The 26,258-nt window shown below is 41.7% G+C and overlaps 1 protein-coding gene across 8 annotated transcripts in view; it reads right to left on the bottom strand.

Annotated features, from left to right (window-relative positions):
• Window positions 1-26,258, bottom strand: part of VPS13D (vacuolar protein sorting 13 homolog D) — a 284,007-nt gene that overhangs the window by 116,180 nt on the left and 141,569 nt on the right. For all 8 annotated transcript variants that reach the window (XM_032758968.2, XM_032758969.2, XM_032758970.2 and 5 more), the window contains 6 exons: window positions 23,273-23,381; window positions 18,242-18,405; window positions 17,236-17,344; window positions 13,540-13,719; window positions 11,306-11,419; window positions 10,346-10,495 (listed from right to left, as the gene is read on the bottom strand). In XM_032758968.2, coding sequence (XP_032614859.1) covers window positions 10,346-10,495; window positions 11,306-11,419; window positions 13,540-13,719; window positions 17,236-17,344; window positions 18,242-18,405; window positions 23,273-23,381 — 826 coding nt within the window. The remainder of the gene's footprint in view (window positions 1-10,345; window positions 10,496-11,305; window positions 11,420-13,539; window positions 13,720-17,235; window positions 17,345-18,241; window positions 18,406-23,272; window positions 23,382-26,258) is intronic.

Below are 26,258 nucleotides of genomic sequence, written 5' to 3'. Positions count from 1 at the left end.
AAAAAAGGAGGACAAAGAAAAATAGCTGTAAGATATTAACTATTTGTGCACAAATAAATAGGATACGATTAGCCTGAATTCTTTGTTATTTGTGATATATAATAAAAGAAAAATTTCTTCTGAAAAGAGGTTCTGGCCTCGACAATCTGGATGGAACTGCATGACATGTTAAGGGAGAGAAGGAGCCCCAGTCATGGGAGACACATTGCATATACTCCCAGTAAGGAGTAGTTTGTCCATTTGGGAAAAAGAACCACAGTCTGGGGCTTTGGATTCTTCTTTTGGAAATGTCTACCAGGAACTAGTGTCCTGAACATATTTAAACTTTGATGAAGGTTATAAAGGAAAAGCATTCCAAGTATGATGTTACAAACAGATAGACGTTGTTTTGATAGCACAGTAACAGTACTCTGCCAAAAATTGTAAAAGTCAACTTTTTCAGAACTCCGAAAGTTAATAAAAAACTTGCAACAATCTAAGGAGCATTTATTCAAGAAAATAAGCTGAAACTCAGTAAGAACAGCGAGCTCTGTGGCATTTTAATTTGTCCTATTCTCTTTACCCCCACCCCAGCTCCACAGTAGCCTTGAAAACCAACCGCCCTACAGTCATACTGAAAACAAAGCAGTCCTAGCCGACACTCCAGGAGCCAGAAGGAGTTTGCAGCTCCCCCAGGAGTCCCATCCCCAGACTTGTCAGTATTTGGTTTGTCTGGCATCTCTCTCATTCCTGATATTAATAATCTGTGTCTTCTCTTTTTCTCCTGCTCAGACTGGTTAGAGGCTTATTAATTGTATTGATCTTAAATATCTTACCGATATATATATATATATATCTCCTATTAGTTCTATCCCTCTAAGAGAACCCTGACTAATACACATTTTGGTACCAGGAGTGGTTCTAGAAGAACAGAATATTAAGGATAGAGTTCTTTCATTGGCTTTGGGGTTTCTGGAGTTGGCTGCTTAATATGATTAGACCCAAAAATGCTAAGGACTGTACTTCTAATAGCATGGAGAATATTGATAGTCCTTGGCGTGAACCGTTTGGAGAATTATGCAAAATAAATGCATTTGACACTCCTGATTCACCTCTCACGAGAGGCAAGGATTTTAGTGACTCTATACATAATACCTCTGGCCAGATGTAGAAAACCAAGTAACATAATGAAGCTGGTTGGTTGCTCCTAAGTTCAGTGGACAAAGTGATGAAAGAAAATGATGAACTCAGGGATTCTGTCTCCCAGCTTCAGAAGCAGATACTGAGCCTCAAAACTGCTAAGATTGCCCTAAGTGAGAGTCTTATCTTCTGCAGAGAAAGAGCTGAAATTGTGGAAAAACAGACACAAGCTCTTATCATGCAAGTGGCTAACCTGCAACGAAAGATGCACGCACAGCCTCACCAGGTGTCTACTGTTAAAGTGAGGGCACTGATTGGAAAAGAATGGGACCCTGCGACTTGGAATGGGGATGTGTGGGAGGACTGTGATGAAGCTCGGGGAAACTGAGTTTGTAAACTCTGATGAGCCTTTTTTGCCAGAAGGAAGAGCTTCCCCATCCCCAGCAGTGGCAACATCCCCTCCTCGACCCATGCTGTCATCAGCTTTCCACTTTTGTCTGAGGAGATGAATCCTATGCTGCCTGAGACAACAGTGATGACCTCCTTGAGGCAGTTGCCAGGAAAAATAATGTTGACTCTCCTCAGGAGTCACCCCCAACACCCCTTTGCTTCTAGACCTAAAGTCCCGGCAGGCCCCTAGATGTGAGGTTGAGAGTGTGACTCATGAGGAGGTGTACTACACTCGAAAAAAAAAGTTTGAGTTCTCTAATTTATACAGACAGAAATCTGGAGAACAGATATGGGAATGGATATTAAAGGTATGGGATAATAGCGGAAGGAACATAGGGTTGGATCAGGCTTTATTGATCTCGGCCCACTAAGTAGGCACTCTGCTTTTAATGTTGCAGCTTGGAGAGGTAAAAAAGGTTCTAATAGTTTATTTACTTGGTTAGCTGAAATATAGATTAAAAGATGGCCCACTGTGAGTGAGCTGGAAATGTGTGATCTCTTTTGGTTTAATGTATAGGAAGGGATCCAAAGGCTTAGGGAGATTGGGATGCTGGAGTGGATTAGCCACTTCAGACCTACTCATCCCAGCTGGGAGGGTCCAGAAGATACACCCTTGACCAATGCCTTGCGGAACAGATTTGTAAGGGCAGCACCTGCATCTCTGAAGAGCCCTGTAATTGCTTTTCTCTGTATGTCAGATCTAACGGTGGGGACAGCAATCATTAGCTACAAAATTTAAATACAATGGGGATAACTGGATCCCGAGGTGGCAGGTTGCCAAGTGGCAGCACTCGATCATCAAAGGCAAGGTGGGCATAGCTACCATAATGCACAAAAGAGGCAAAGTGGCAATCAGAACAGTCTGACTCATGTAGAGCTCTGGCACTGGCTAATTAATCATGGTGGTCCTAGAAGTGAAATTGATAGGAAGCCTGCTGCATTCCTACTTAATTTATACAAGCAGAAAACTTCTAGGTTGAATGGACAAAAAACTAGTTTGAATTATAAAAACAAAGAATCATGGCCCCTCAGTCAATTTCTAGACTTGAGCCAGTTTACAGACCCAGAACCCCTTGAATGAAGGGGAGGCCGGATCCCCTTGAGGAAGGACCCCACTACATCACTGACAATTTATGCAGTGAATCTTTCTCCCATCCTTCCCCAAGTAGACTTCCAGCCTTTTACCAGGGTAACTGTGCATTGGGGAAAGGGAAAGGATCAGACATTTCGGGGATACAGGACACTGGCTCTGAGCTGACGTTGATTTCAGGGGACCCAAAATGTCATTTTGCCCTCCAGTTAAAGTAGGGGCTTATGGAGGTCAAGTAATTAATGGAGTTTTAGCTCAGGCCTGACTTACAGTGGGTCCACTGGGTCCCCAGACTCATCCTGTGGTCATGTCCCCAGTGCCAGAATGCATAATTGGCATAGACATACTTAACAGCTGGCAGAACCCCCACATTGGCTCCCTGACTGGTAGGGTTAGGGCTAGTACGATGGGAAAGGCCAAATGGAAGCCGTTAGAGCTGCCTCTACCTAGAAAAATAGTAAACCAAAAACTGTATCACATCCCTGGAGGGATTGTGGAGATTAGTGCCACTATCAAGGACTTGAAAGACGCAGGGGTGGTGATTCCCACCACATCCTTGTTCAACTCTTCCATTTGGCCCATGCAGAAGACAGATGGTTCTTGGAGAATGACAGTGGATTATCGTAAGCTTAACCAAATGGTGACTCCAATTGCAGCTGCTGTACCAGATGTGGGGTTTCACTGCTTGAGCAAATTAACACATCTCCTGGTACCTGGTATGCAGCCACTGACTTGGCAAATGCCTTTTTCTCCATTCCTGTCCACAAGGCCTACCAGAAGCAATCTGCCTTCAGCTGGCAAAGCTAGCAATATACCTTTACTGTCCTACCGCAGGGGTATATCAACTCTCCAGCTTTGTGTCATAATCTTATTTGGAGAGACCTTGATGGCTTTTTGCTTCCACAAAATATCGCACTGGTCCATTACACTGTTGACATTATGCAGATTGGATCCAGTGAGCAAGAAGTAGCAAACACACTGGACTTATTGGTGAGACCTTTGAGTGCCAGAGGATGGGAAATAAATCCGACTAAAATTCAGGGAACTTCTACCTCAGCAAAATTGCTAGGGATCTAGTGGTGTGTGGCCTGCCAACACATTCCTTCTAAGTTAAAGGAGTTGCTGCGTTTGGCCCCTCCTACAACCAAGAAAGAGGTACAATGCCTAGTGGGCCTATTTGGATTTTGGAGGCAACACATTCCTCATTTGGGTGTATTACTCCAGCCCATTTATTAAGTGACCCAAAAGGCTGCCAGTTTTGAGTGGGGTCCAGAACAGGAAAAGACTCTGCAACAGGTCCAGGCTGCTGTGCAAGCTGCTCTGCCATCTGGGCCATATGACCCAGCAGATCCAATGGTGCTTGAGGTGTCAGTGGCAGATACGAATGCTGTTTGGAGCCTTTGGCAGGCCCCCATAGGTGAATCACAGCAGAGGCCTCTAGGATTTTGGAGGAAGGCCCTGCCGTCTTCTGCAGATAACTACTCTCCTTTTGAGAGACAGCTCTTGGCCTGTTACTGGGCTTTGGTGGAAAATGAACGTTTGACTATGGGTCATCAAGTCACCATGCGACCTGAACTGCCTATCCTGAACTGTGTGTGTGTGTGTTTTTTTTTTAAACATTTATACAATAATATTATTTTAATCAAGAGTTTCTTAAAATTTCATCAAGGACTTTTTTTTTTTTTTTTGAGACAAAGTCTCGCTCTTGTTGCCCAGGCTGGAGTGTAATGGAGTGGTCTTGGCTCACTGCAGCCTCCACCTCCCAGGCCCAAGTGATTCTCCTGTTTCAGCCTCCCAAGTAGCTGAGACCACAGGCACCCGCCACTGCCCAGATAATCTTTGCATTTTTAGTAGAGATGGAGTTTCACCACGTTGGCCAAACTCCTGACCTCGGGCCATCTGCCCACCTTGGCCTCCCAAAGTGCTGAGACTACAGGTGTGAGCCACCGGGCCAAGCCAAGGATCTTAATATAGTCATTTATGGCAAAAGAAAAATAACATTTTTGGGTTGGATGCAGTGGCTCACACCTATAATCCCAGGACCCTGGGAGGCCTAGGCGGGCAGATGGCTCGAGTCCAAGAGTTCAAGACCAGCCTGGCCAACACGGCGAGATCCCTGTCTCCATAAAAAATACAAAAATCAGCCAAGTGTGGCAGCACACACCTGTATTCTCAGCTACTTGGGAGGCTGACGTGGGAGGATCACTTGAGCCTAGGAGGAGGAGGAGGGTGCAGTGACCCGAGGGAGCACCACTGCACTCCAGCCTGGGTGATACAGCAAGACTCTTGTCTCAAAAAAATATATTTAAAAAAACCACAAAACATCTTTTGGGAGTAAAAGTGTTTATCCCCACTGCTTCACTTAACTAGCCTTAAAAAAGCAATAAAATAAAATAAGATGTTTTGTTTGATCACATAGATTTACAGTTACTCAAATGAAAGATTTTATTTACAAATTAATAATAAAAACGAAGGCTGAAGTGGGCAAATTACTTGAGGTCAGGAGTCAGAGATCAGCCTGGCCAACGTGGTGAAACCCCATCTCTACCAAAAAATATAAAAACTAGCTGGATGTGGTGGTGCACACCTGCAAACTGAACTGGGTGCTTTCTGACCCACCCATCTAGCCATAAAGTGGGTTGTACACAGCGGCATTCCATCATCAAATGGAAGTGGTATATATGTGACCAGGCTCGAGCAGGTCCTGAAGGCACACGTAAGCTACATGAGGAAGTGGCTTAAATGCCTATGGTCTCCACTCCTGCCACCCTGCCTTCTCTCCCCTAGCCTGCACCGATGGCTTCATGGGGAATTCCCTATGATCAGTTGACAGAGGAAGGGAAGACTAGGGCCTGGTTCACAAATGGTTCTGCACGATATGTAGGCACCACCCAAAAGTGGACAGCTGCAGCACTACAGCCCCTTTCTAGGACATCCCCGAAGGACAGCAGTGAAGGGAAATCTTCCCAGTGAGCACTTCGAGCAGTGCACCTGGTCATACACTTTGCATGGAAGAAGAAATGGCCAGATGTGTGATTATATACTGATTCAAGGGAGGTAGCCAATGGTTTGGCTGGATCGATGGTCAGGGACTTGGATGAAGCATGATTAGAAAACTGGTGATAAGGAAATTTGGGAAGAGGTATGTGGATGGAACTCTCTGAGTGGTCAAAAACTGAAGATATTTGTATCCCATTTGAGTGCTCACCAATGGGTGACTTCAGCAGAGGAGGATTTTAACAACCAAGTGGATAGGATGACCTGTTCTGTGGACACCACTCGGCCTCTTTCCCCAGCCACTCCTGCCATCTCCCACTGGGACTATGAACAAAGTGGCCATGGTGGCAGGGATGGAGGTTATGCATTGGCTCAGCAACATGGACTTCCACTCACCAAGGCTGACCTGTCTACGGCCACCACTGAGTGTCCAATTTGCCAGCAGCAGAGACCAACACTGAGCCCTCGATAGGGCACCATTCTTCTGGGTGATCAGCCAGCTACCTGGTGGCAGGTTGATTATATTGTACCTCTTCCATCATGGAAAGGGCAGAGTTTGTCCTCACTGGAATAGACGCTTACTCCAGATACGGGTTTGCCTATCCTGCATGCAATGCTTCTGACAAGACTGCATCTGTGGACTCACGGAATGCCTTATCCACTGTCATGGTATTCCACACAGCATTGCCTCTGACCAAGGCACTCACCTTATGGCTAAAGAAGTGTGGCCGTGGGCTCATGCTCATGGAATTCACTAGTCTTTACCATGTTCCTCATCATCCTGAAGCAGCTGTATCGATAGAATGGTGAAATGGCCTTTTGAAATCACAATTACAATGCCAACTAGATGACAACAGCTGGGGCAAAGTTCTCCAGAAGGCTATGTATGCTCTGAATCAGCATCCAATATATGGCACTGTTTCTCCCATGGCCAGGATTCACAGGTCCAGGAATCAATGGGTGGAAGTGGAAGTGGCACCATTCATCACACCCCTAATGATCCACTAGCACAATTTTTGCTTCCTGTTCCTGCAACGTTACGTTCTCCTGGCCTAGAGGTCTTACTTAGTTCCAGAGGGAGGAACACTGCCACCAGGAGACAAAACAACGATTCCATTAAACCGGAAGTTAAGATTGCCACCTGGACACTTTGGGCTCCTCCTAACTTTACGTCAAGAGGCTAAGAAGGGAGTTACAGTATTGGCTGGGGTGACTGACCCAGACTATCAAGATGAAATCAGTCTACTACTCCACAATGGAGGTAAGGAAGATTATGCATGGAATACAGGAGATCCATTAGGGCATCTCTTAGTATTACCATGCCCTGTGATTAAGGCAATGGGAAACTACAACAGCCCAATCCAGGCAGGACTACAAATGGTCCAGACCCCTCAGGAAGGAAGGTTTGGGTGACTCCACCGGGAAAAAAACCCACAAAACCACGACCTGCTGAGGTGCTTGCTGAAGGTAAAGGGAATACAGACTGGGTAGTAGAAGAAGGTAGTCATCAATACTAGCTATGACCACATGACCAACTGCAGAAACAAGGACTGCAATTGTCATGAGTATTTCCTCTTTCTTTTGTTAAAAACATGTTTGTGCATGTATACACTTGTTCTAAGAAAATATCTTCATTTTATTTCCTTTCTCCTTCATAATGTGACTAGATTTATTGACTTCATATCAGCATTCAAGCTTCATTAACTTTATGTAACAGTATTTGGGTTAGGGACTGGTGTGTTTCCAGCTGTATGAAGGGTAGTTGTATTATGTTAGGTGTAATTATGACCTTATAATCTCGGCAGTTGACAAAGGGTAGACTTGTGATGGTTAATACTGAGTGTCGACTTGATTGGATTGAAGAATACAAAGTATTGATCCTGGGTGTGTCTGTGAGGGTGTTGCCAAAAAAGATTAACATTTGAGTCAGTGGGCTGGGAAAGGCAGATCCACCCTTTATCTGGTGGGTGCAATTTAATCAGCTGCCAGCAAATATAAAGCAGGCAGAAACACATGAGACAGGCCTACCCTCCCAGCCTACATCTTTTTCCCATGCTGGATGCTTTCTGCCCTTGAACATCGGACTCCAAGTTCTTCAGTTTTGGGACTCAGACTGGTTCTCCTTGCTCCTCAGCCTGCAGACAGCCTAGTGTGGGAACTTGTGATCATGTAAGTTAATATATATATATATCTCCTTTTAGTTCTCTCCCTCTAAGAGAACCCCGACTACACCAGTAATATTCTTTACTTTGAAATCTGTTCCATCTGATGTTAATCTAGTCATTCTCACTTCCTATGACAAGTGTCAACATGTTATATCTTTTTTCATTTTCTTTCCTTTTAACCTATTTGTGTCTTTATCCTTAATGTGTGTTTCTTGTAGGCAACATATAATTGGTTCTTGCTTTTTTTATACAACTTGATAATCTCTGCCTTTTCATTATGGTGTTTACAACATTTAAATTTAGTTAATTGATACCATTAGGTTGGAGTCTACCATCTTGCTATTTATTTTTTATTTGTCCTATCTATTCCTTTCCCTGCTTTCTGTTTTCTGCCTTCTCTTGGATTATTTTTTTATGATTTCTTTTTTTTTTTTTTCCCTGAGACGGCAGAGAATCCATCTGTCACCCATGCTGGAGTGCAGTGGCACAATCTTGGCTCAATGCAACCTCCACCTCCTAGGTTCAAGCAATACTCCTGCCTCAGCCTCCCGAGTAACTGGGATTACAGGTGTGCACCACCACACCTGGCTAATTTTGTATTTTTAGTAGAGACGGGGTTTCACCATGTTGGCCAGGCTGGTCCCGAACTCCTGACCTCAAGTGATCCACCTGCCTTAGCTTCCCAAAGTGCTGGAATTACAGGCGTGAGCCACCTCGCCTGGCCTAATTTCATTTTATCTCCTTTGTTGAATTATTAGTTATAACTCTTTGTTATTTGGGTGGTTAAGAGTTTATGCTGTTTATCTTTATAAGTCTACATTCGAGTGACATCATACCACATCGTGTATAAGATTACACTAACAGACTTCTATTTCTCCCCTTCAGCCTTTATGCTATTGTTGATAAGAATCTCACTCTTACTTTAAATAAGAAGAAAATAATCTTATATATTTACCCAGGTAGTTATCATTTCTGGTATTCATTACTTTGTGTAGAACAGACTTCAATCTGATACTATTTTTTTCCTTCTGCCTGATGATATCCTTTTACATTTTTTGTAGCATGGGTCTGCTGATACCTTTCAGTACTTTAAAGATGTTGCTCATTGTCTTCCCACTCCCATTGTTCCCAACAAGAAATCTGTTGTCATTCTTATCTTTATTCCTTGGCACATAACATGTCTTTTTTCTCTTGTTCCTTTGCTTTAACACTGGTTTTGAGTAATTTGATTATGATGTGCCTTGGTATAGTTTCCTTCACAGTTGTGTGCTATATTCCATCCAGTGTAGTTTTCATTACATTTTAATCTTTTCAAGCTTTAGCTTTTTTATGTCTTCCATATTGCTACTTAACCTTTTGAACACAGAGAATACAGTTATATTAACAGTTTTAATGTCCTCCAAAAATTCTAACATCTGTGCCAGTTATGGATCAGTTTTGACCAATTAGTCTCCTCATTATATAGAAAGTTTTCCTACTCCTTTGCACACCTGGTAATTTTTGATAGGATGTCAGATATTGTGAATTTTACCTTGTTGGGTGCTACATTGTTGTATTCCAATAAATCTTCTTAAGCTTTATTCAAGGATATGGTTAATTTACTTGGGAAGAGGTTGATTCTTTCAGATCTTCCTTTTATGATTTCTTAGGCAGGTCTACAGCAGTGCTCAGTTTAGGGCTAATTAATCATGAAGGCAAGGCTTTCCTGAGACTCTTCCCAACGTCTCATAAATTCTTAGTTTCTCCAGTCCAGCTGGTGGGTGCAAGCACTATTCCTAGCCCTGTGTGGGCAGCAGGCACTGTTCCCTCTGACCCTTTCAGATGGGTAGTTTCCTCACATACATCACTGACTAATACTCGGCTAAATATTCAAGAGGGACTGTCTATAGATCTTCAGAGTTTTTCTGTGCAGCTCTCTATGCCCAAGTGTACCATCCTATAACTACAGATACCTTGGTCTCCCTAGACTCTCAGCTCTGTTTTTTCAACTTCTCCACTGTGCTAGGTACTTGCTTGTTCTCCCCTCCCTGGAAATTTTCTCAAATTGGTAAGAAAGGGCAATTACAGGGCTCAGCTCTTTTGTTTCCCACCTCTCAAAGCACTGTCCTTCATTGTTCTTGGGTTGTTTCAGGTGGGAGGGTAAATTTAGTCCCTGTTACTCCATCTTGACTGAAAGCAAAGTCCAGTTCTTTAGTTTGTTCTCCCTATGACAGACCTCAATTCCTCCGAATGATGGTGAGATGACTTCCTGTTGGTTTTTCTATTGGCAAGATGGTGAACCATGGGTCACCTTCCTCCATGCCACCTTGACTGAGTTACCTCTAATATATGCGGAATTCTGCTGTATGTAGAAAAATTAATGAGACGAATGTATGTAGAAACAACTATTTCATAGAATGATTTTTTGAAGGCCACAAGATATTTCCTCCAAAACATTAAAGTTCTTAGAACATCAAACATTAGATCTGGTTGGGTGATCAGCATGAAAACAAGGTGACTAACAGCTGTGGAACATCCCCCTTACCTGTACATCCTGTATGCTGAGTTCAAGCATGTGACTGGTTGCCAGCTGTGTATAGTGCACATTGATTCCTGTAAGACTTGCAAAGACCAGTTCTTCTGGGACTTTATTAATTAAAGACAACCCAATTCCACCTTCTAACCTCACAAGCACCTGAAAGGAAACCAAAATATGGCACCCTGAGTGTTTTAAACACAGCTCATAGTATCCAGGAGAGTATAAAAAAATAAAGCATTTTACATTCCTCTACTCCCAACCTCTCAGCAGATGAAAACTACTTAGGGGAGTCCTATTATTTGCCTGGAGAGCTCAAATGCCATCGTCTTACTGGAAGCCTTGCTTTCTAGGCATACCCTTCATCCCAACGAGAACTCCAGAGTATGTGATGATGCCTCCATCAAAGGACCAATGACATTCTGCATTTCATTACAGAAATCTAATTATGTGGGAATCTTCCACCTTATTTGAGATGAAAGCTCATAATTTGTTATCCACTACACTTCCATAACATCCAACACAGTGTTTTACACATAGGCATTTGATTTTTTCAAAAATTACTGAATAAACGTCAAATAAATATACTTTTTCATGTTCATCTCATCTTCCTTTTCAAACTTGTCACTCTCCAATCCCAAGCAGATAAAATAGAAGGAAGATGTCAGAGTGGCTGAAGCAAAAAACAAAAAATTGTTTGTCTTAAATCTTACTGAAATTCAAACAGTTTAGCTTCCTTTATTATAATAATAGTTTAGCAATGCTTGCCACATGCTGATTCCACATAAACTTTGTTGTCATTTACATAATACATTCACACATTCACTGATAAACAGTAAACACTGTGAAGCGTAACTCCTATTTGGAATCATACAGGATAGAAAGAAAACAGAAGGTCTAAACTACTACCAAGTAAAATTCTAAAAAACTGATGATCAAAGAAATAAATTTACAATATTTAGACCTTACTTCCAATTCCTGCTCTGTATCCGGATTCTTTAATTTCTGCAGCTCTTGTTCAGTGACAGGAAGTTCATCCACTTCATATGAACGGCTGCTTTTCCGGTGGCAGAAATCTGTTATCTGAAGTCAAATAAAACACCATATGAAGATGATTCACGCTTCCTTATTGAAACCTATTCTAACCCAGCACAACTGTGTAGGTGAAAAGTCATTATGTAATCACGAATCCCATGGAAGCGAATGGTTTCCAAAGCACTGCTAAGGTAAGACTTGTGTAATAAAGAAGCAAACTTGGTTTTAAGTCTGCATGGCAAACTCAAGCTATACACCTTAGAGCCTCACGTAGTGGGGTTAGATATCTGCAAATGATCTCAAATTAGAGCTCAAGTCAAAATATGCAAACCTCAAGATCATTGCATTCATTTTTGCCTTAAGATTGCTTTTTAAGGTAGTATTGTGAGCTGGCACAGTGGCGCACACCTGTAGTCCAAGCTACTTGCGAGGCTAAGGTGGGAAGATCGCTTGATCCCAGAAGTTCAAGACCAGCCTGGGCAATATAGCGAGACCCTATCTCCACAAAAAATGAAAAGTAATTAGCTAAGCATGGTGGCATACACTTAAGTTCCAGCTATTCGGGAGGCTGAGGTGGGAGGATCACCTGAGCCCAGGAGTTCAAGGCTGTAGTGAGCTATGATTTTGCCACTGCCCTCCAGCCTAGGTGAAAGAGAGTGGCATAGCTAAATAAATAAATAAATAAATAAATAAATAAATACAAAGTGGTATTGTGAATTGAGATGCACTATCTCAGAGAGCTCATTGCTACATTCCAACATCTTTTTTTTTCCTTTGTTCTGATTACGCTATGACCTAATAAACCCTTATCCCCATCACAGATCTCTCCCCTGGGTTTCAGAGCCATAGTTACAATGACTTATGGACATCTTCACATAGATATCACACAGTTACCTTAACTCAACAAGTCCAAAACCTAACTCCTCCCTTCCTCTGCAAGTCTGCTCCATGTTCATCCCTTAGTGATCTGGATTATCATCCTGTGAGTTGCCCAAGTCAGAACCTTGGAGGCCATTACTGACTCCTTCCTCTCCCTCATTCCCACATTCAGTCACAAAATCTGCCTGACTCTACTCCTAAGTAAGCTCTCATTTCTATCCATTTCTCTCCAGCCTCCTCATGTCCACCCCTGCCACTTCTTCCAGTTCAGGCCACCATAACCTTTCATTTACATTACTGCAAGAGCCTCCTACCCGGTCTTTCTCTATCTCCAGTCTTGCCCCACTCTGATTCTCTACACTGCAGCCAGAGGAAGTGACCTAAAACAATTTTCTAATCATGCCATTCACTGACTCCTTGCTGCCTTAGAAAAACCACAAATTCTTTAGTATGTATCTCAGACTTTTTATGATCTGGCCCCTGCTTCTATCTCCAGCCTTCTTTCTTACCACATTCTGTGTGCCACTTGGGCTGAGGATCACTCTGCTACCTGTGGGCCTTCACTAGTCAACTTCCACATCGTATGTCATTTACTTCCTATGTTTATTGGTCAATGATCGTCCATCCCCACTAGAATATAAGCTCCAAGAAGGCAGGGAGTTTTGTCCGTTCACTGGTAAATGTTCCGTACCTAGACCTGTGCTGGCTCAAGTAGCTGCTCAGTAAATACCTGTTGATGAACATGCTTATTACTGAGGGCACAGTCCCTCTGCCTGTACCTTTCTATTTGGCTAATTCCTTTCAGTTAACCTCTAGGTCTCGGCTTAAGTACTACTTCTCTTAGGAAGCTCCCCACTCTCTAAATCTGGGAATACAAATCCTTTCCATACACCCTCCACTCCTACTCTCATTAACACAATATTTTAATTATCTGATTAAGGATCTCATATCTTCTTGTTGTTAATGTTATTAAGATATTGTGTTATTAATAATTAACAACACTATTAATATGCACTGTTAACATTATCTTGTTTAAATCTTATACTGTTTTAGATTACCACATATTTCATTGATACTTTGCTTATACTTTACGCTTATCTTTTTGTTGCACTTTAGTACAACGACTTTGTAACAACTTTATGAGGTAGATCCTATTCCCATTTTACAGATGAAGATACCATATCTTCATATCTGGCATAAACATGTTCAATAAGTATTTGTTAAACGAGTAACCATTGGGGGTGGGGGAAGTACAGAGTTTCACATCAGCTCTTATGACAAATTATCACCTGGAGTGCTCTAGTTGGTCCATCTGGGATGACTCTGATGGATAACATTCCAGAACCAGGTCTCATTTTTTGATTAATAAATTGTTGTTCAGGTGGAACTGGCCCCAAAAGCTCCATGGAAGTGTCAGGACCAAGAACAACTTCAGCTCCATCAAACAAACCAGAAAGTCCTCCTTTGGCCTAAAAGACATTGGAGTAGAGACGTGAGAAAAGACAGAGGCACTGACTTTGACAATTTAACACATCATTTCAAACAAGTTCCTAAATTTACATTCTCCTCTGGAGGGTCATGATCAATGTGCAACAAAGCCTTTACTATTTGTTCAGCTTTGCAGATGATAAAAAACAGTAGGATTACTCGAGTAAGATGAAAAGTTATGCTCATAAATTTGGGTAATTATGAATAAGAGATAATTTCATGCATAGATCAGTTTAATTCTGCCTTTTACTAGTACTAACTTCTTGTCATTAAAATAAACTTCTAAAAAAGTAGCCAAAACTAGCTGTTTCTTTGAGTATTCTTACTAGGGTTTGCTTAAAAATCTGAAATATTCTGAAAATAGAAAATAACTATTATAATCATTCAGCTTTCCAGTAAGAGGAAAATTCTCAAGTTGAAAACCTCCCAAACAGGCCTATGGCTGGACAACCAACCCAAATACTCAAAAGATGGTGTTTCTTCTAGAATGGAATACAGAGTTGAGAAAGTCACCCAATACCCAGTTATTCAGACTGTTAAAAGAAAAACTTCAAGCCGGGCGAGGTGGCTCAGCCTGTAATCCCAGCACTTTGGGAGGCCGAGACGGGCAAATCACCTGAGGTTAGGAGTTTGAGACCAGCCTGGTCAACATGGTGAAACCCTATCTCTACTAAAAATACAAAAATTAGCTAGGCATGGTTGCAGGTGCCTGTAATCCCAGCTACTCAGGAGGCTGAGGCAGGAGAATCGCTTGAATCCAGGAGGCAGAGGTTGCAGTGAGCCGAGATTATGCCATTGTACTCCAGCCTGGGCACTAAGAGCGAGACTTTGTCAAAAGAAAAGAAAAGAGGAAAAGGAAAGGGAAAAGGAAAAGAAAGAAAGAGAGAGAGAGAGAGAAAGAAAGAGAAAGAAAGAAAAAGAAAGAAAGAAAGAGAAAGTAAGAAAGAAAGAAAAAGAAAGAAAGAAAGAAAAAAGAAAGAAAGAAAAAGAAAAGAAAGGGAAAGGAAAGGAAAGGACGGAAAAAGAAAGAAAGAGAAAAAGAAAAAGAAAGAAAGGGAAAGGAAAGGAAGGAAAGGAAAAAGAAAGGAAAGAAAGAGAAGAGAAAGAAAGAAAGAAAAGAAAGGGAAAGAAAGGGAAAGGAAAGGAAAGAGGAAAGGAAAGGAAAGAAAGAAAAGAAAGAGAAAAGGAAAAAGAAAGAAAGAAAGAAAGAAAGAAAGAAAGAAAGAAAGAAAGAAAGAAAGACTTCAGCCGAATTAAATTTAAAGGAGTTTAATTGAGCAATGAACAATTTGCAAATCAGGCAGCCTCCAGAATCACAGCAGATTCAGAGAGACTCCAGGGATGCCTCGTGATCAGAATAAATTTATAGACAAAGAAAGGGAAGTGATGTACAGAAATTGGAAGTAAACAGCTGGATTGGTCACAGGTTGGCGTTTGCCTTATTTGAACACAGTCTGAACACTTAGCTGTCTGAATGGTGGAAGTATGGCTGCTGTGACTGGCCAAGGCTCAGCTATTGTTACAGGCACATACTCCTAAGTAAGGATTTCGTTCTTGCCTGCCGATTACACTAGGTTACAGTTCGTCCACAGGGATTCAATTATAGAAGTACGGAGTCCTTCTCAGGCCATATTTAGTTTGCTTTAACAAGGCCTTTGGAGGAAAACACCTTCTTGCTACATGCCCCAAGTAAATCGAGTCTACAGGATGATGGCTGTGGGAAAGCAAACACAAGGCTAGAGAAGACAATGGCAAAGAGTGTCTAAATCCCCTTTGTTAACTTTTAAATTCTGACTCATGAAAAGCAAACTTTGAGCAGGGTTTATAGTACAGGTTTCAACACAAAGAAAACTTTTTATAGCTATTATAAGTTTAGAAAGAAAGAACATATACAACCTAATAAGAGCAGTGTCAGAAAATGTTTTAATGTCTTCAATGACTTTATTCAGCATAATAAGATTGAAACAAGCTTACTTCCCTAACCAAAACACATTCTGCTCTGCTGAATACTGTTATTATACCATCACTAACAAGCAAGGAAATGATGAAATAGATTCACAAAACAACAAACACCAAAGAGAGATTTTAAGGAAGAAAATGCTCCAAGAGCATTGGAATTACATGGGCTTTAGAAACAAACTAGAAGTGAAGTCAGGGTCAGACATGAAACCCACCAATTATAACAAGCCCTCTTTGCCTCTAGAAGTTTGAATTGTATTGCTAATTGAAAATCACAAATCCATTCCAGATGTGTGCTACATGTAAGTAAGCAGCTTGTCTTTGATGAAAAAAGCTCAGGGCTATAGAGATAAAGAAAATAAATCTCACCAAAAGCAGTCAGAGGCTCCTTACAGTTTTTGCAAACTGCCCTGGAGTACAATCTAAGTACACTCAGAGTTCTCTACCAAGGGTCTGATAGTCTCCTGTTTCCCTTTTTTGTTAAATCCCAGGCTGCACAGAACTGCTCACACAATTGCAGGTGTTAGTCTACTGTATGTCCAAACCTCCTAGACACCTTCCTACTTCTCAGACCCCTGTTCTCACTCCCAGCCTGAAGCCAGAAAGGGCAGAAAATCCAAACCCTTGGTAATTTGCCAAACACATATTTGCTTAGAAAGTAGCTGGCAGTTTATTATGAGGTAGACTGGCTGAGGAGACGACAGAGGAAACTGTCCAGCAATCTTCATTCTGACATTTGCTACAGCAATTCAATGCTTATTTAGGCCAAAATGAACAGAATCAAGAGCATGTAGATGCCTGACGAATGCTCACCATGTCATAGAACCCTTTACAGAGGACTTGCAGCTATGCCATTGACTTCCCAGGTCTAAACCTAATTCATCTAACTTAGTGATGGACTTTTAGTTACACTTTTTTTCTTTTTAAAATTACATAGGTAATATATGACATCAAAGAAAAAGTCCAGGTAAGCCATGAAAAACATATCTTATCATCCAGGGCAATCACTCTTAACACGTGTATTGCATACCATCTCCAAGAACTTTTCCCATAGAAACATACACAAATGCAGGTCTGGGCACAGTGGCTCACGCCTGTAATCCCAGCGCTTTGGGAGGCCAAGGAGGGCGGATTACGAGGTCAGGAGATCGAGACCATCCTTGCTAACACGGTGAAAAAATATATACTAAAAAATACAAAAAATTAGCCGGGCGTGGTGGCGGGCACCTGTAGTCCCAGCTACTCGGGAGGCTGAGGAAGGAGAATGGCGTGAACCCAGAAGGCGGAGTTTGCAGTGAGCTGAGATTGCGCCACTGCACTCCAGCCTGAACGACAGAGCAAGACTCTGCCTCAAAAAAAAAAATACACAAATGCATAACAAAACTCTGACTTCCTTTTAACTAAAACGGAATAGAATAAGTATTGCTCGGTAACTAGTTTTCCCATTGAACAATTCACCACGTATAACTCAGTAGAGACTTTGTTTCAAAGAAGGCTCAACCACTGCTTGCTGCAACTGGGGATCAAAAATGACTGACCTGGACGACCAACCCATGTAACCCACAGGTCAGTTTTCCTTCTCGGAAACTCCACGTCTGAGTTGTGCTTCGCCTGCGGTCAGGCTTTCTCAGCATCAGTGGCTCGTATCTGGAAAACGGAATGGACGATGAACCATGAACCCTCCGAGTCAACTGTTTCACGCCTGAAGGGAACATGAGGATGATAGTTTTGCTCTTCTTCCTTCTAATACCCTCCACCCTTAAAATTGAATGGGTAGTTAGCTTGAATCCTAGGGCAGTTAGGTATCTCTTGATAAGAAAAGAGGAATAAAACAAAATGGAAAAACATGAAGAGGGAACACAAAGTAAGACATTAAAGATTTCATAACACATAATAATATGGCTTCTCGTATTCTCAAAATGGCAACTTACCATGCAGTATGGAAGGAATAGCTGCTAAATATATGTAAAATCTTTCCAACAGTCTTTTTTCTGTTGTATTTCTAAATTCTTTTCTGTTTTAACTTGTAAGTCAACTAAAGTTTTTCTGGAAATAAGGTATTAACTGAAAATACACTGATTTTTATGGAGAAACTAAGGCATAGGCAAATAAAGTAACTTATTCAAACTTAGAGAGCTAATTTGAATCCAAGGATTTATTCATAAAAATGAATCCGATTATTCTCTTAATAATTAATTTCTGCTTTTGAAGGATTTAACAAAGTTATCAGAAAGATGTAAAAAAGAAACTACTTCCACAGAATAAGGATGGACTGGAATTTGGGTGGAAGAAATACTCACTTTTCACATTATACCGATTTTATTGTTCGAAGTTTCTTAACATCTGCATGGGTATTTCATCATAGCTTAAAAAAATTAAAGGGAAAGCCCAATACTCATATTTGGGAATATGACAGGTTTTTGTCATTGAAAAAAATATACATTTTTACTTCATTTATAGAACTCTTGGTTTTTGGTGTAGATCTCCTCTTGAGTCTGAATTTGAAAGCAATGAGCTTGAATCAAAAGTTGCCTAGAAAATTACCTGTTGTCAGTCACTGCAGCAAGACCAGCAATATCTAAGATGGCAGACCCCTCGGTGGAGCGGGCAGCTGAGGGCTTATTGGGGTTGTGAGGAACTGAGGAGCCCTCATGAGCCAGCATTCCTGTTCCTGTCATCCTCCACAGCTGAGAACGCTTTCCTGGTTCCTGTTAAGTAAGTACAAGCAAAAAGAGAAAGAGTGATTATGTGTAGCCACAGCTAGCTCCTCACTTCAAGAGCTTCCTCTAGGGCTAAATAAGTTCTCATATAGGAAGTTTATTTAGACATTTTCCACATTATATAAATGCTTAATTCAAACTTTCATGGTTATCTATCTTTTGTTGTTCTTAGGGTAAAATATGCTAACCTCTTGAACTAAACAACCAAACATTACAAATAATGTGCATTTTAACAAATGTACTATTTTCATGACCGAATTTTTTTCCTTTTTTAGGAATTAGAAACAAATGGCGGGGCAGCCTCCTACACTAGCTATACTGCCATGATCACTGCCATTCCAGATGGTGACCATCCGGTGCCCTTACCTTAAAGAAGAGTGCAATTACATAAAGACTATACGATATGCTCAATATCTGACTTTCAATCAGAATTTACCAGAGGTCTTCCTCCCCGTCCTGAACGTTTATAAGGAAAGCGTACTATATTGATGGTGTCCAATTTTCATGAATTGATTGTATCACAAGTGTTAAGTTGGTTGCATTCAAAGGTTATGCTAATTGATTGCTAGTTTTTTTGTTTGTTTGTTTGTTTGTTTTTTGAGACAGAGTTTCGCTCCTGTTCCCCAGGCTGGAGTGAAATAGTGCGATCTCGGCTCACTACAATCTCTCCTCCTGGGTTCAGGCGAATTCTCCTGCCTCAGCCTCCCGAGTAGCTGGGATTACAAGCAGGCACCATCACGCCTGGCTAATGTTTGTATTTTTAGTAGAGACAGGGTTTCGCCATGTTGGCCAGGCTGGTCTCAAACTCCTGACCTCAGGTGATCTGCCTGCCTCGGCCTCCCAAAGTGCTGGGATTAAAGGCGTGAGCTACCGTGCCCGGCCAGATTGCTGGTAATTCTAAATATATTTTCTCTTTAGAAATATTTTGGAAACAGCAGTTGGGCTTCCAGGTCAATCATGAAAGTCTATACAATCCATTATATACTAGAAGTCATAATACTTATTGAGAACTTACTATGTGCTAGACATTGTTCCATAAGACTTACATAAAACAACTCATTTAGGCCGGGCATGGTGGCTCTCGCCTGTAATCCAAGCACTTTGGGAGGCCGAGGCGGGTGTATCACCTAAGGTCAGGAGTTCAAGACCAGCGTGGCCAACATGGTGAAATCCCGTCTTTACTAAAAATACAAAAATTAGCTGGGCGTGGTGGCGCATGCCTGTAATCCCAGCTACTCGGGAAACTGAGGCAGGAGAATCGCTTGAACCCAGGAGGCAGAGGTTGCAGTGAGCCAAGATTGCGCCATGGCACTCTAGCCGGGGCAATAAGAGCGAAACTCCGTCTCAAAAAAAAAAAAAAGAGAAAGAAAAAACTCATTTACTGCTACAAACAATCCAGTGACATATGTCCCTCCTCATAGATGAGGAAGTTAAGGCTTGGTGAGATGAAGTAACTTCTCCACAGTGAAATAACTAGTTAGATGGTAGGTCCAACATCTGAATCTCTGCAGCCTGATTTCAGAGTCAGCACGCTTAACTGCTCTGCTATGTTGCCTCTCTAGCACAATCTGTATCATTCCTTTTCAGTCACACCTATACTCCAGCTAGATCTGCCAGGATCACATACACTCCCACTAGGCAGGAACTCCTCCAGAGCATCAGACACATCAGGGTACCACAAACTCATTTACATGCTACCCCTGGCCAGACAGATAGCTTTCATCACATTCTACAAGGTAAAAACTAACAAAGTAGCATGAACATTGGAGTCAAAATGCCAGGATCTGAGATCCAGCTACACAATTTACAGGCTGAATGACCTTGGACAAGTTACTTAATCTCTTAGAGCCTCCGTTTCCTGATCTGTCAACGAGAAAAATTGCCTCATGGTTTTTGTGATAAGTGTAATAAATGTAACATGCTTATTAGTACATGCCTGGCACAGGGTAGAGCCTCAATAAATGTTTGTTGTGTTATTATCATTACATCTCTTTACAGAGCACTTTATGTACATTATCTTAGCTAATCCTTCCAGCAAACCTGGGAGGTCAGTTGAAAAATGAAACTGAGAGAAATGGGAAATACCAGATACTACATATCTTTAAGTGGCAAAGCCAGAACTCAAACCTAAAAACACATCATGCTGTCTCTGCTGTGTGCTACTGCCTCCTCTGTCTGCAAAACGAGATTAAGCTGAGCTGTGCTTCCCATCTCCAATTCCCACATGCTTGCTTCTCTGTTCACAGTAAGAGAAAACATCTCTCCACAGCACCAGAAACAACATCTCGGTTATCTTGTAGATGCTGCAGATTGGGAATCAACACAGACATACCCAGGTGAGATCGAGTTTCCATACTGGGATTCCTCTACTGCCTGCCCATTTGTCCAGGCTCATCATAATTTGGAAACTACCAAAATTTCCACTTGAAAATCTGAGATGCACCATTCTCCTTCCAGTTCCCTTCCTCCCTTCCCTAATAATTTAGTCCTAAAATCTTTAGATGGGACTGTGGAAGGCAGAACTCCATGGGGCTTGTGTGTGTGTTGGGGATGGGGGCTGTGGTGGCCCAGTGTGGAATTGTTAAAGCGCATGTGGAACAAGAAAGGCATCCACCTAAGTGATGGGACAGCCCAGAGCAGGGGCTGAAGCCAAGTTGGGAGGTTGGGGAGGGGTTTAATGGGAGCATCATAGAGGGAGGTGAGGAGGGCATTCCTGCGAAGGGCAGGGTGGGAAGAGGGCAGGGCTGCCCAGTACATGGAGATCAGAGCCCAAGGGAAGAAACCAGGGTTTTCATACAGGACATGGGACAACTGTGGTGACGGAGGATGAGTTACATTGTTACATTCAGGGGAACCGATCAAATCAATAAATATATTCTCAGTGCTGGACAAGTGAAGTACAAATATGGAAAGGGAGAAAATGAGAATGAACTTTGTCATACTGGACTTGAACTGGAAATATTGGTGTGAACTGCTAGTTTTTGATATATAGATATAGAAATAAATATGTACAGTATATAAATATGTACATAAAACACACATATGTATATTTATGCATACATAGCTTAAAAAACCCTAGGTCTGTCTTCTGAGAGAGCCTGGGAACCATAACACCACAACAGCAACAAGTGCACCTAATTCATGAATCTCAGGTTTCTAAATTCCATTCTCTGATAGAAGGGATGAGGGCTCCCTGGAGAAATGGCAAATTCCAGGAATGGCGCAGGGAAAAATATAAGATGGACCCAGGATAACTTGCTGTGTCAGAAAGTAAGGAAGTGAGGGCACATGTTGAAAGGACACGGAAGTTTAAAGGAGCTCCCACTGGCCAAAGATAAGAAAAACTGAGCATCAAAATAAATACTGGCAGGGCATGGTGGCTCAGGCCTGTAATCCCAGCACTTTCGGAGGCCAAAGCAGGCGGATTACCTGAGGTCAGGAGTTCGAGACCAGCCTGGCCAACATGGCGAAACCCCGCCTTTACTAAAAATACAAAAATTAGTTGGGTGTGGTGGTGGGCTCCTGTAGTCCCAGCTACTCGGGAGGCTGAGGCAGGAGAATCGCTTGAACCCAGGAGGCGGAGGTTGTAGTGAGCTGAGATCGTGCCATTGTACTCCAGCCTAGGCAACAGAGTAAGACTCCATCTCAAAAATAAATACATACATACATACGCACACACATACTGACACAGTAACAGATAACACACTGAATAAAATAGCAGCCCATACTGAATGACACATATACATATGCATACATAAATAGAAAATATGACAAATAGGAGGTTTATGTAGTCTCAAAGTGCCACGCCACAAAATCTTGACTGATTATAAAAAGAAAAAGAGTAGCCTCACTTCTCAGTGGAAAAGGCTACCACACACCTTCTTAATCAATTGCAATAAGTTAATGTCACCAGTAAGGGGACAAATCAACACCACAGCCCCACTTTGGTAAAATTCTTGCCAATTTTCTGGAAATCTGAGATTGTTTCCAAATAAAAAGTAAAAAAAACAGCCGGGCGCGGTGGCTCATGCCTGTAATCCCAGCACTTTGGGAGGCCGAGGCGGGCGGATCATGAGGTCAGGAGATCGAGACCATCCTGGCTAACTCGGTGAAACCCCGTCTCTACTAAAAATACAAAAAATTAGCCGGGCGTGATGGCGGCGCCTGTAGTCCCAGCTACTCGGGAGGCTGAGGCAGGAGAATGGCGTGAACCCGGGAGGCGGAGCTTGCAGTGAGCCGAGATCGCGCCACTGCACTCCAGCCTGGGTGACAGAGCGAGACTCCGTCTCAAAAAAAAAAAAAAAAAAAGTAAAAAAAACAAAAACAAACCAAACAAAAACCTAAAATGTCAAACTTTCTATACTTGGTTTCCAACTAAAAAGGAGAGGTCCATTTCTTAATGCCAATTCATACACTTTTACCTAATTTTAAATTTCAACGTAACTCTTTTATTATCTACTCTATTTACTAGCTGCCATCCTTATCAAGTGAAATAATGACTGAAAATGTTCTATAAGTTATAAAATGTTATATAAAACGTTACAATTATTGCTACTTAATTTTAGAAATTTGTTCTTGTCTGCTTAACAGTCACCCAGCCCTTAGTAATTCCACATATATTTATTATTCACGTTCTGCTGATCACACCTGGTGATCACATCCCACTCCAGCAGTCATCTTACTCCTGAGCTAGTACTCATCTGCCCTAACACTGACCTGGAAATGCCAAGAGGCCTGGGTTCCACACAAGTCCCTATGGCCTCATCATGAAATAAGGACTCTGCACTGGGTGATCCTGAGTCCCGTCCAGTGCTAAAAACCTTGTATTCTAAACTCTGATTATAAGCTCTCTTACCTTCTTTTTTAAAATGACTCTTTGTGTCTTGGGCGAGACATCCAAAACGAGCTCCGCACAGGTAATGACCTTGCTGGAAGCCACAGGCCTGCCTGTTCCCTCCTGCAAGCTAGAATTTAAAATATATATATATATATTACATATAAATATATATACAGGTATACATACATACTCACACATGTATTCAAATATTAATAAGCAAATGCCCAAAACTTTTATTAAAGAAGAAAATTTTTTAAAGGATAGAAGAAAAAGTCTGATGCAAGAGCAGAAAGATCAGGGATGCATTTTTTTTCCCTACACAGTTCCAAGATTCATCTCTCAGAAGACATACTCTGACATTTCTTCTCTTAATAATTTTAGTGACTTAAAATTCAGATGTAAAAGTATAACCATATATCTTTAAGAGGCAACCCCCCCTCAAAAAAAAGGCAAAAAATTTGGCCAGGCACGGTGGTTCCTGCCTGTAATCCCAGCACTTTGGGAGGCCAAGGCAGGTGGATCTCTTGAAGCCAGGAGTTCGAGACCAGCCTGACCAACATGGCAAAATCCTGTCTCTATTAAAAATACAAAAATTAGCCAGGCATGGAGGCAGGCCCCTGTAATTCCAGTTACTCAGGAGGCAGAGGTATGAGAATTGCTTGAACCCGAGGCAGAGGTTGCAATGAACTGAGACTGCACCACTACACTCTAGCCTGGGTGATAGAATGAGATTCTGCCCCAACCCAAAAAAGCAAAAAAACCAAAAAAACCAAGCCAGACAATTCAAGGGACCAAAAATTAGCTTTCCTCTGCCAGGCAGATGATCAGCACCATTGCATCCCCAAGTCTTGGCAAGAAATCAGAGGTCCCTTTAGGATGAAAAGAAAACAAAGGGTTCTAATCAACTTCCTCCAATTCAATCGTGTTATGTTTCTCTGAAGCTAAAGAATCCTAAGCTTTATGGAATGTTGCAGCCTGGCTACACTTAGGGATGTTTGGAAGTTTTATTTAGATTATTCTCCTCTTTCTATTAACCCCTATTAGCAAAAAAAAAAAAAAAAAAGGTAATGGATTAATTCAGCGTTAAAAACTAGTCTTCATGACACCAAAAGCACAAGTAATCTTTGTTTCCCCCAAAGCAGATAAATTATATGTGATCAAAATGAGAAACTTCTGTGCTTGAAAGGACACAATCTAAAAGTAAAAAGAAAACTTACAAAAATAATGGGAGAAAAAAATTGCAAATCATACATCTGATAAGAGACTGACAGATATGAAGAACTCTGACAATTCAACAATAAAAAGGCAAATAATTCCATCTGAAATATGGAAAGTATTTGAATACACTTTCTCCAAAGAATACACACAAATGACTAATAAGCACGTGAAAAGACGCATAAACATCATTAGTTACTAAGGATGCAAATCAAAAGCCACAATGAGAGACCACTTCATATCCAGTAGGATGGATATCATTTAAAACAAAACAAAACAAAACCAGGCCTGGCACAGTGACTCACACCTGTAATCCTAGCACTTTGGGAGGCTGTGGCAGGTAGATAGCTTGGGCCCAGGAGTTTGAGACCAGCCTGGGCAAAATAGTGAGACCCTGTCTCTACCAAAAAAAATTTTTTTCAATTAGCTGGCCATGGTGCTGCATACCTGTAGTCCCAGCTACGAGAGAGGCTGAAGCAGGAGGACCGTTTGATCCCAGGAGGTTGAGGATGCAGCAGGCCAAGACTGTGCCACTGCACTCCAGCCTGGGTGACAGAGACCTTGTCTCAAAAATAAAAACAAAAACAAAAACCAACACATGTTGGTGAGGATGTGGAGAAATTGGAACCTCTGTACATTGTTGGTAGGAATGTACAATCGTTTAGCCACTGTGGAAAATAGCATGGCGGTTCCTCAAAAAGTTAAACTTAGAATTGTAATAGAACCCAGCAACTCCACTCTTCTGTATAAAGCAAAAGAATTGAAAACAAGTACTCCAACAAATACATGTACACACATGTTCATAGCAACACTGTTTACAATAGCCAAAACGTAGAAACAACCAAATGTCCATCAACAAATAACTGGATAAACACAAATGTAGTATGTAGCACAGTATTCAGCCACAAAAAATACTGGGTACTTTTCATAAAAAGAATGGGCCAGGAGCGGTGGCTCAAGCCTGTAATCCCAGCACTTTGGGAGGCCGAGGTGGGTGGATCACCTGAGGTCAGGAGTTCGAGACCAGCCTGACCAACATGGTGAAATCTCATCTCTACTAAAAATACAAAAAAATTAGCCAGGCGTGGTGGCGTGCACCTGTAATCCCAGCTACTCAGGAGGCTGAGGCAGGAGAATCGCTTGAACCCGGGAGGTGGAGGTTGCAGTGAGCTGAGATCACACCACTGCACTCCAGCCTGGGAAACAAGAGCAAAACTTGGTCTCAAAAAAAAAAAAAAAAAAAAAAAAAATGAAGCATTGACACATGCTACAATGTGTATAAACCTCAGAAACTTTATGCTAAGCGAAAGAATCCAGACAAAAAAGGTCACTCCTATGATTCCATTTCTGTGAATGTCCAGAATAGGTCAACCCATAGAGACCAAAGCAGATGGGTGGTTTCCTGCGGCTGGAGACAGGGAGGAATGGGGAGTGACTGCTCAACAGGTTTTGGTTTCTTTTTGGGGTGATAAAAATGCTCTGAACTAGGAAGAGGTGGCAGTGGCACAACATTGTGAATGTACCAAATGCCACTGAACTGTTCACTTTAAAATGCTTTTACGTTATGTTTCACCTCAAAAACAAAATTTAAAAAAACTATTCTTCCTCATCATTTATTCCAAGAATGCAAAGAATTATCTAATATACTCCAAAAGATGGTTCAACCTCTTAGCACAGCAAGATTATTCTAATTCTGCTATTAGATTCTGCACACCAAGATTCCAAGAGCTTCTCTTTTTATGTCTTCCATATCGGTTCAACCCATTAAGCCCATAATCCTCCACTAGGA

This window comes from Hylobates moloch, unplaced genomic scaffold, assembly GCF_009828535.3.
Source record: "Hylobates moloch isolate HMO894 unplaced genomic scaffold, HMol_V3 SCAFFOLD_9, whole genome shotgun sequence".
NCBI classification, from domain to species: domain Eukaryota; kingdom Metazoa; phylum Chordata; class Mammalia; order Primates; family Hylobatidae; genus Hylobates; species Hylobates moloch.
Note: the sequence above shows the minus strand (reverse complement) of the source record. Positions and strands in the feature narration are given on the sequence as shown.